The following is an 11,339-nucleotide window of genomic DNA, read 5'->3' as shown; positions in this document are numbered from 1 at the left end:
ATTGAGGTAAAAGTAAACTTTATGTAAGGCTAAGTAAGTGGGTAGGAAGGTTGTGTTTAAGTGTGTCTAAGTCTATTTTGGTAAGATTAATGGGTTACTTGGAATCTTGATTTTTTTTTACTCTTAATATAGATTTTTTAAGGATTATTCCTCCTGCCTTTCCTCGATTTTAGCTTTTTGAGTATAAATCTGTGTGTAGTGCCTTGCCTCTCAGAATCCCTGCACTTGAACACGCCTTGAACCTACTTGAGTGTAAGTGATGCTGTCCCCTCTCGTATTTTACCGTGGAAAAGGAGTTTTCATACATTTCAATTTTCAAGCAGCCAACACGCCTTTCATCTTGCTAGTCCCTAAAGTGCAAAATTACTGCAACAGTGACTTAAGCTAAAAGGTCAGGCTTAGATGATCATTCAAGGACTCTCCAATGACAGCATCAGGAGGCGTCTGTTAAGATTGTGGTTTGGTACAAGACCAATTAACCACTTGTTGGTGTTTCCAACCACTTGCGTAGAGATCATGGGTGTCCAGACCGGTTCTCAAGGACCACAGTGGGTGCAGGTTTTCATTCCAACCGATGAGGAGGATACATTTTCACCAATCTGGTGTTGGAAAAGTGTAATCAGTTGATTGCAATCAAGGTGCCGCTTGTTTCAGAAGAAACCTCATTGGTTAACGATCCACATTTGGTGTAGACTTTCTATAATTGTAGAGAAATTTTACAGATTTCTTGTCTTTTTGGCTGCCAAAATTAAAAACACGTAGCATTCTTTTTCTTCTTGGAAAGAAAAAGGAATTATCTCCCAAGATGAAGGTTATTGCCTAATTCTGTGAAATGTGTTTCAGAGGAAGATTCTCAAATAGCATTCCACTTGTTGTGTTGTCATTAAATTGTTTAACACGTAGTGAACCGCTTTGAGTACCTTCAAGGTAGAAAAATGATTTACAAGTTGGTTCCATTTATATTATTACTCATTTCCATGGCAACTGTTAAGTATGTTTCCATGCAGTATACATTCACTTAATACCACCAACAATTTCTTGTTCAAAGTCGTGAGTAGCGAGAGACTCTCAGGTAAAAGACAATTCACCAACTCTAATTAGTTCAATTCCAAGTACTATGTCCATATGCTCTGTCCACTTAATCCAAACATGGTCATCAACTTGGAATTATTATCTAATGAGGGATGTAAGAAAACACTTCTTTTGCAGTTTGATGAAAAGCAATAGAGTAACATTACTTTATAGAAAGAAAATGCAGTGCAGATAGCGAACGACCTTCCATTATTGTTCTTGCTGCATCTTGAGTGCTTTGGCGTAGTTTATATTAAAAAAGATGCACTATTTGCAATACTAAAAGGATGATATTTTTACACAAACCCTTAGTGGTTATGCAGCAGTGGCTGATTCATCATCTCGGACTGACGTAAATTTGATCTCTAGAGTACCGTATTTCAGGTTTTCCATACTTCTGTAATATTTGACATGATTTCAATCATACTTAGGCAGATGCAGAGGATGAATACACAACATTGTGGTCCCAATGTAAACCGTTGACTCTGGGCAATTAAAAGAAATGAACTCATCTTTATATTTAAAAAAAATACAAATAAAAAAAGGCAATCTTGTCAAAGCATCCAACATGGCATGTAAATTACTGTGCTGTGTCTGTGCAATGTAAACCTGTTTACTTTAATATGAACCCTTTGGCCTTACACAGTAAATGCGATTATTGATCGGTGTGTCTTTGGCATGGAGATGCCAATTCATCCATCCATTTCCGATACCCCTTAGCCTCGTTACAGTAACAGATGAGCTGATTCCTACCTCAGCTGATATGAGACTGATTTGGTCACCAGCCAATTGTGGTTCAGGAAAAAAGTACTATTCACGCTGATATTCCCACCTATGTAAATTGTAAGCTTTTGCCAAAATGTATATCTAGTTTAGAAATATGGAAGGAAAGCAGATTGCTTGCTGAAGACTTACACATGCAAACCCAGATTTGAACATACTCACAGCTGCAAGGCACATCTGCCAAATACATTCCCATTGTGAAATTCATGCCAGTTCACACATGAAATACAAGAAATGTACAGAACAACACTACTTAGTCTTATGAATTAGGTTTCCCACTCTATGAAAGAATTTCTCAATCTTATTTTCATGGTGGCCTCTTCCCATTCGACTGTGGTCAGTAGGCGAGTTTTTGGTTTTCTCTGTTGAACTGTATGATGAATGTTTCTTTTGTACTGAACAAAATGGCTCAAATCTACTGTAAAGGCGATTTTCAGCTTTTCTGTCTTTACTCCAGCCCAAGACATCAATGTCAGGCTTTGGCTTTTTGTCATCAACGCTGAGTTTTCTTTGCGATGCCGGTTCAGAGGAACGCTGACTTGTGTGCCGGTGTTCCTCAGTCTCGAATCTTGGTCTGGAGTACTTTTCTTCGGCCGCCTTCTCCTGATGCCCCGGGAATGAGTTTCTCTGATCATGTTCTGCCTCACTCTCTTCTTCAGCTTTGATAGTGTCGGTGCTGTCCTCTGACGTCACACTTGGCGTTTCTTCACTTCTGACTCGTTCCTCCTTCTTTCCTGGTATGTGCAAAAAGGACCTAATCCTCCTGGTGCTTTTCTTTAAAAAATCCTGAGAACCTATTCTACTGGATTTAGCCGTCGAATCTGTAGTGCCTACACCCATGCTTGCAGCAGACAAAGTTCTGGACGGAGGCTCCTGCCAAAGCGAAGTGCAGGGGTCCTTTGTGTCTGTCATGCTTTTGACATCATAATGAGAGACAGATCGCTGATCCTCTTTGAGATTTGAGCCATATCCACTATGCTTCATGTTTATTGTGGAAGAGCCTCGATCTATTTGCATCCGACCAAAAGAGCCGTACATAGCACCTGAGGAATCCTGCGTGTATGCAGTGTTGGATCTCGGATCTGCCAGACTGTGTCTTTTGTGCCAATTGTCAGTGAACATGTCTGGATTTGTAGTGTGCTGCCCAGATTTGACACTCCCGAAACTGGCATATGATGGTAATGAATTCTTTGAACTGTTACAATTATCCAAAATCTGCAGGCTTGTTCTCTTTACTTGAAATTCTTCCTTGTTTAGTCTATTGCTTTCTTGTGCCAGTGTTGGATTCCACTGCATTGAGGAGTAGCGCATGGGGTTGTGAAGTGATGATGAGCGACTATCAACCGAGGGTGTGGTGTTTATTTGTGACGTGTGTCCCATGTGTTCTGCCATGGTGGGCCTAAAAACAAGAGAAGACCTCATCCTTCCCGCCATGAAGCTGTTAGATGGCTCATACTGGTCCAAATAGTCAGACGGGTCCCCAAACGGCGTGTCAGGATTTTGTAGGTACGACTCGATCCTCCATGTACGCATGAACGACTTGGATGTTTTTTCCAGCGTTGGCATGTTTTGCTGCAAAGACAGAATTTGTTTGTCATTGCCATTGAACGTTTGACGAAGCTTTTGACTTCTGTAAATCTGCGGCACTAAGTAAGAGTTATCCGTTGGATAGTTGTTTGTCCCAAGTCCTGTTTCCCGGCAAATATTCCAGTTGCTTGCTCTGGCTCTGACATTTTGTGGGACATGTCCATTGTGTCGTTCCCCGGCATAGCTGTGCCTTTTTAAGTAGTTACTCGACTCTGACGACTGATATTTGGACATGTGATTTTGCAAGCCAAATTCATGTTCAATCAAAGGTACAAAATGATTATCATTGTAATCTCTGGCATACAGATTCCGCTCACACGTCTTCCTGTAGACAGAGTCCAACGTGTGCCTCAACTGGTCACGCCGATCAATCGTTTGTGTGGATTGAGACGGATATTTTGTCCAGCCCGGCAGTTTATGTGGTCCATTAGAGGGTAGAGAATCATCTGGTTGGCTCAACTCATCTGGCACGGTCGACCTGGCGTACAATGTTCGGAACTCCTCATCGTAAGTCCTCACTAAGTGGCCCGTGATAACCTGCACCATGCTCAAATTGATCTTTGTACACGACCAAGTAAATCTGCGAGAAGACAAAGCAAACATGGTTCTGCATTTAATGCGGGTTAAGATTCCTTTCAGTTTTATTACTCAATATAATGGTACTACTCTGTTAAAGATATTTTTTTGTGTCACATGTAACCAGCGTATTCACCTGTAGGAGCCATAAATCACTGTATGACAGTCGACCAAAAGAAATTTCTGTTCCATTGCTCCATGGAACTTAGTCCCTGAGCGGCACAGATAATCTTCACCTTTCACAGTGCGAACCCTCATGTTCTGGGGGGGAAAAATGAAACAGTGAGTCAACTTGCCTACACACTGCTATCACAATAGACATCATCGTTCACACTTTAATCCCTTTCTACACATCTGTAGGTGGAGTGATAATACGCCTGAATTTCACGTGTGCCAAAAGCACCTTTGGGGAAACGTGTAAGAAAGTTATTTTTGGTTCTTTTTTATCATCATCATTTTTATTATTCCTAAAACTGAAAAAAAACACCGTAAAAAAAGCAAAAGGAAGCAATTGAGCCAATTTAAGCAAAAATGCAGGGCTTTAAGGAGGAAAAAATAGATTTTTTTTTAAGTTTCAGCAGAGCAAAGGCATTAAGACAAGGCATAAGTGTATTAAAATGAAACATGACTTTAGAAATGATTGAATCATACTACAATTTGCAGTGTGTGCTTGCAAATGGTAGCCTCACAAACTCACAGTTTTGGACAACTTAGTTTACTTTTGTCCAATACCTAATCCTAAAAATAATAATTTAAAGTATTTCCAATGGCACCCCGTATAAAGAAAGACATTTCAGGGAATGGTCAGCAGTATTTGTGATCCATGAAGGTTTTGTTAATATCAATGTTTGCATGGAGAGAGTCATCTTTTCTCCAAGCAAGATAAAAACAGTGGTGTTATCAGTGGTGGCAAAGCACATTGTCTCGAGTATTGGTGGAAAATCAACAATCTCAGTTTGATATTTGATACGAAAGATTGTGATTCAAGCTTTTTGTCTTGGAGGACTCCATCCTTTGCTCCATGCCATGCTTATAGATGTTTGTAGACTGCACTCTTTTTTCCCCCACCCAAAGTTCACTACTATTAAATATAATACGTGCTGATGCTTGTTGCATTATAGAGACCCTTCTATCACTATTTTGAAACAGAAACACAGAGGCGGCCCGTGTAATTACCCGACTATGTTTTACTGGTACACCCTTTATTTATGAGAATAATGAGAAAGGCAAGAATATAGGCAGAACAGACGACAAGACCACACATGAAAAGCGCTGAGAAGGACTCAACAGAAACAAGAAAGGCAGGTGTGTCTGACTCTGAGCTAATAAGAGAAAAGGTAAAAAAGTGAAAGCATCCCCAGCCTGGTGCCAACAGTTGGCTAGGGTAGGCTCCAGCAAATATATATGCATATATATTGTTGTTATTGGAATCACTTACACGGAGTTGTTGTAGTTTTACATCTAAATTGTCAGCTGCTGTGAGGAAATGTTTCAAGTGGTAGTCATCCAACAGCACATAGACGGGAACTCCCCGAATAGAGGCGTCAACAATTTCTTTCAATATATCGACATCAGTGAACATGTCCATCACTATAGCGATGACCTGTAAAGATCAAGTGAATAAATAATATCAGCATGATTTTGGTGAAGCAAGGTCCTCAGGTAGCCCACATGCGGCTAACCCTGGAGCTGAATAACTCATCTGTCCGTGTAGAATGACAACTGTTCTCGTCAATCAATGTCTATACAGATCTGAGTTGATTTATCTTGAGACTAGTCGTTTGTCATTAGAAGGGTTCAAGTTTACAAGTAGCTGTGCAGGTTCACAAACACGCCCAAGGCAATTTAGAGTCTTAAGTTTCAGCAGCATTGGATGTGGAAGTAGAAATACCACAAAGTTCTGGTTGGATCAACAATTAAACTCAAAAGACTGTAAGAACAATGCTTGAATTGTTTCAATTTTTGTGTTTTGTAACTTTTATATCTAGAGACAAACTTTTCCCATTGCGGCTTTTCATAACCTGAATATTTCGTATGTAGGAGGTACTTAGCTCCTTTAATTTCCATGATTGTTTGTCACTAAACATTAGCGTTGTCTCGTCCTCTTTTGTGAGGCAAAAATGGGTGCAGCTAGAACGTGTGTCTACATGCAAAATAATACAAAGGGGTGACCATTTCTGAGCCAGCCTTATTATGTAAAGGAGTTAATTTAGTAGTAGTAGTAGCAGCAATGAGAACTTGTTCCCACACTATCTTGATGACAGAAGTTGTTAAACTGGATTCGGTCCATAAAAATGTCAGCACACACTCCCTGCCACTGTTTTTCAGAGGTCCACGGAGCCTCAGGATGACAACAAAACCCACTTGTCGCGTCAAATAGTCTTGTTTTTACCTGTCGCGCATCCCGAATGTGTTTCAGAATGACATCTTTAATGTTTGGACAGTTTGGTCGTGGGGGATGATAAAGAAGATCTATATTGGTCTGTAGATTTTCACGCATGGCCCCTGGCCATCCCAATTCCAGAGTGGGAGCGTCCGAATCCGAGAGGACGGGCCAATACGTCCCGGAGGAGGATTGGCTGTCCGATGGGGTTTTGATTTCCTCTACTTGGGTCTGCCGTGGAAGCTCTTTTGCGTTTGATGTGATGAAGAGAAGTTCCTCCTCTGACAGGAAGCTTCCAATGTGTTCTTCTTTGATGAAATCTGTGTAACTGTCTCGGCCCCCGCTCAATAAGCAATCAATGGCCAGACGATATGCCTCCTTGTAGTGGGTTTGGACAAAATCCCCTGATTCATGTTCTCCCCTCAAGGATGACAGCGAAGAAAAATGGGACGAGTTCATTGTTTCAGTCATCCTTCCTTGCATCTGTTACATAAAATTCAAAGTCAAAAATTTGAACAAACAAATCAAGGAAAGTACAAATAGTGATATGCGGGGGAAAGGAAATGTACTATATAATGGTTTTTAATCCCTCAAGTAACATGATTCATTCAGTTGCAAATGTAATCACAGTTTATGTAGAACCAGTCGGTTTCCTTTACAAAAGATAAAATACTTATTTGATACAATTATTATTTATGACTACACAGCAGGCATTTCTCTCTGCCTCTATTCTGTTCGTGATCCAAAAGTAAATATAACCAGCCTCTAATTACGCCTTAATCACATGTTGCGCAAAACAACTAAACGAGTCTGATGGTTTGAGAATTCCCAGGGAGCAGAACAGGAAATTAATGTGGACGAATATACCGAGGTTAGGTTCACAGACATCACAAACACAGTTGGTGAGATTCGGTAACATAGATGATTGAGCAAAGGCCAATATTTGATGATTAGTGCAGTGTAAACAAAAGCCTCTGTTCTGTCTGAACATGTTAAATCCTCTCTATGTGAGGAAGTGCTGATATTGGTCTTTAGATGGGTTGAACATGTGACGCACAGAAACTCCTTCAATTAAGACAAAAGCAACCTGCTCACCTGGTGACGCATACTGAGGGCCCTAGGGGCAAAAGTAATAGCTTTCCATATGGTTTTGTTTGACCTGAGATCATGTTTAATAAATGGGTGACAATATAAATGTACAGCAAGGTGATGCGACACTGTTTGGCACCTTTAATTGTCAAGAAAAAAATATTGGAAGATTTTTTTTTACAATTATTTTGATTTGTGTCTATTTTTTAAAGCACATGAATGGCATATTACATGAGCATCATAAATAAAATCCTGAAGACGTGAGAATTGCATCTACAGTACTGAATCCAAACATTGTCAAGAAAATAAGAAGTCCATAACTTACATTTGACTTGTGATAATCCTGGTGACTGTTTCCAAACACATGCCAATGAGGTTTATATAAAGGCAACTGCATAGTGAATGTGTTGAATATTTGAGGAAGCTACGGTCCCCCACCTAGAAGGCACAGAGAAAAGGAGGTGTCTGAGCATGATAAGCTGTCTTCTGACTGAGGGTGTGAGTTCCAGTTTTGACATGTACTAAACGAACGTTCTGCTTGCAAACTTGTTCACGGGCAACCATAAACCTGTTTGAAACTTTGAGCCACTCCTCTCATCTTTTTTTTTTCAAAGCTCAGCCCCCTTCAAAATCAAAATGCTGACAGGATACAGGCATAGATGAATATGCATAAACTGTGCCAAAATGGAAAAAAAATGTAATTACTTGAATTGCTTGACTGGGCAAAGGTTTGAAATTTTGTAATCACAGTACTATTTCTTCAATATACTGTATGAATGTGTGATAGATGCTCGGGTTTATTCTGTGAGCGTCAACAGGAGCCTCAGTACCGATGTTATCTGAGGAAAAATAAGACAAATTAAATGCAAAACCCAATTTCAGTCATCTTTATCCTTATTACAGGGGTGGGGTCAGCGCTAAGGTGGTCTTTTGAGAAATTGTCCCCTTGTGTAACATCTGCATTCCTTCACTGGGGCGTGTGTGTGTGTGTGTGTGACAAGGCTTCAATTACCCAAGACTGTAAGATGGTCTACTCCCTTTAGGGCTCAATACACCAAGAGGTCAGATGAATGTCTAATATACTCAAAAGCTTGCTGAATATGCATTACACAATGTATGTTCCAAAGGCATCTTATGTTGCAAATGACAACAGTGGAAAAGTCCCCATAAGTGTCCAATGTTCCTGCAGCAATGTTTGTTTTCTTGTTTGGATCTTATCTAGTTTCTCTGTGTCTTAATCATCCAGCCCTCAAGCATTTTTCAGGTCAGTCCCAGTTTACATGTCATCTTTGACAAGCATTCAATTACATTTGAAAAAATGATGGCAGCACACCAACAAACTGATAGTTGGGGTGAGTATAGAACTGAACAAAAACATGCTCAGCGACTACAAACAAGTGTAATTCCGAAATGTTTCCAGCTAATCACCAATAGGAAACACAAACTCAGTGCTGGCAAGAACTATCTCCAGAAAGTTGAAAAACAATGTAATACGTACTGTACATCTCAATAAGTGTCTTTTAATTAAAAAGTTATCTGTATCATTATTTGTTATCTTTTATTCGGCATCGCAATTGAATTCTCCTTGAATGAATCAGATAAACGTCAGAAGTGGAAGTCTCCATTGTCACGGTGTAATTAAGCACTTCATGATCTAAATGAGCAAGCAAGAGCATTATTATAACCATTATTATTTTTTTTCATATCATTTGGAAAGGAAATGAGAGCAATTTTGATAGTATACCAATATCATTATTGAATCACATTAGATAGCGCAATTTTATTTCGTATGAGACACCTTGGATACTTCAGAAGCAAATGCCTCTTTGGGTGTGAGAACTTGAAACGGCATCGATTTAGTCACAGGGAGTTTCATTTCCTGACGCGCTGAGTCATCTTTCCGAGCATTTAATCGCATCATCAGCCTTTTTTATTTATTTATTTTTAAATTATTTTTACTCAAAAAGTGGGCAAGTTCCAGTTTGTTGTTTGCTTTGTTCGCTCATGAATGAGAGGTTCAAATAGATGCCAAAGACATGTTTATAGGCTAATAAGATTTCTTTAATACTCCCTTTGTGATACTTTGCCAAATATCATGCTGAGGCAGAGCAAATTCTCACAGAGTTGATAGCTATTGCTTACAGATGACGAGGGGCTTGTTGACAGATCATGTACAATTTCAAACAGGGGGCGTCCGCAGAATCAAGTTACAGACCGAAAAGTAAATACTACGGGATCAGATTTCCCCCAGCGGACATGCTTTTTTAAGAACAGGCGTAACCGGATTGTAGCACATGGCGACATCCTGCTCGATGGTTTGTAAACAAGCATTTCGACCTTGATGTCAGACTCAAGCCTTCTGCCTTCTAAAGTGCTCTCCTATTAAATAGTAAATGAAAAAAAGTCACACTCTCATGAAGATTTTTCTTTCATAATATTTAACTTATTGCATGCAATTGACAGGCAATAGAATTCCTACTAATTGGTCATCTTTCAGTACCATAGATGCTATCTTTCTGTTGCAAAATTTTAGTTATTTGGGGCAGGTTTGATATGGTGACATATACAAGGAGTCGCGATAACAAAGAACTTGATCCCTACTTATCATAGTATTATTTATAGTTCACTTTGACACAGCTTGGAGAGATCTTGTCTTTTTGAAGAGATAAGCTAAGGATCACCAATTGGAACGATTCCCCTATGAGATCATCTAATGTTTGAAGTGATGTTTTAAAACATTCAGTTCATGACAATAGCAAGATCAAATGAGAAGGAAGTCAAAAAGAGAAGCTAACACATTTTCCTCACTAAACTTTGTCAATTTCCCAATCTTCTTACCCCAACCCCGAGATTTAGTATCATAGCAAATCTCAATTATGTTTGCAAGTGAATTTGAATGTATAGAAAATATGATCAGCCAGTGTGATTGTTAAATTACAACGAGATTATCTTGAAGTCCAGTTCTCCAAACGCACTGGATTTTCTTGAGGTCTTTTAATCAGTAACAGGAAGATCCACCTGCTGCAAATGACTAGAATCAGATTAAAATTTCTCTTTTAAAATTGCTGTTTGAAGGTAGTGATCTAGGTGTATCTTTTCATCTAGCAAGCATTAAAGTCTTCCATTCTTGTATTTTTTTCTGTATGGTCTAAACATATGCTTTTAATTGATGTATGTCCAAATAACAAGTACAAGTACTCCATTAAAAAACTAAATTAAAATACCACCATAGTATTAAATGCAAATTTATTAATTATTGTGCTTTAACATTAAATAAAACTGAATTTATTTTAAAAATGTCAACAGTCAAGGCCATTGTAAACTAAATAAGGGGTGTCTGTACATTTCAAGTTGCAATATGTAACGCATTATACAACGAACTAAATAAATACCTATTGGGTGGTAAATTATTAGTCATTCTGAATAAAAAGGTAATTTGTCAAATTCAACTTCATTGTGATTGTAGGCATAAAAACCTTCTTCTTGTCCCCACTCAACTCACTAATCGTCCTTTATAAAATTTTCTAGCGTTTTTCATTTTAATTAAAACATGCCCTTTGGTAAAAAAAAATGTGGTCTGCAAAATGGACCTGGGGCATTAAATGTTCAAATGGAAGATTAGTTTTCTAATTTAATTATAAAATCCCAGTCTACGTGTGGAGGAGCACATCTATGCAAACAAATTTTAATTCTAGGTCTGCCTCTATTGTCTTGTACTTGTCAAGATAAAGCGGATGACTAAATTGCATATTGTATATCTTGCTTCAGTAGAGTTTTATTGCAATTGCCAAACCATGCTAACAATGGGCACAACAAAAAGAAATGTTTCTTTTTATAATAGACTCCGTCA

General features: G+C 38.8%; 1 protein-coding gene across 1 annotated transcript; it reads right to left on the bottom strand.

Annotated features, from left to right (window-relative positions):
* Nucleotides 1-939: 939 nt before the first annotated feature.
* Nucleotides 940-8,025, bottom strand: fam83b (family with sequence similarity 83 member B). The gene is made up of 5 exons (XM_077613633.1): nucleotides 7,815-8,025; nucleotides 6,410-6,883; nucleotides 5,456-5,620; nucleotides 4,154-4,278; nucleotides 940-4,021 (listed from the first exon to the last, which is right to left on the bottom strand). Exons 1-5 carry the CDS (start codon nucleotides 7,884-7,886, stop codon nucleotides 2,104-2,106), a joined length of 2,754 nt encoding a protein of 917 aa, XP_077469759.1. The 5' UTR covers nucleotides 7,887-8,025; the 3' UTR covers nucleotides 940-2,103.
* Between the last annotated feature and the right edge of the window lie 3,314 nt (nucleotides 8,026-11,339).

Source organism: Stigmatopora argus, chromosome 11, assembly GCF_051989625.1.
Source record: "Stigmatopora argus isolate UIUO_Sarg chromosome 11, RoL_Sarg_1.0, whole genome shotgun sequence".
Classification (NCBI taxonomy): Eukaryota; Metazoa; Chordata; class Actinopteri; order Syngnathiformes; family Syngnathidae; genus Stigmatopora; species Stigmatopora argus.
The sequence above is the reverse complement of the archived record's forward strand: the minus strand, read 5'-3'. Positions and strand labels throughout refer to the sequence as shown.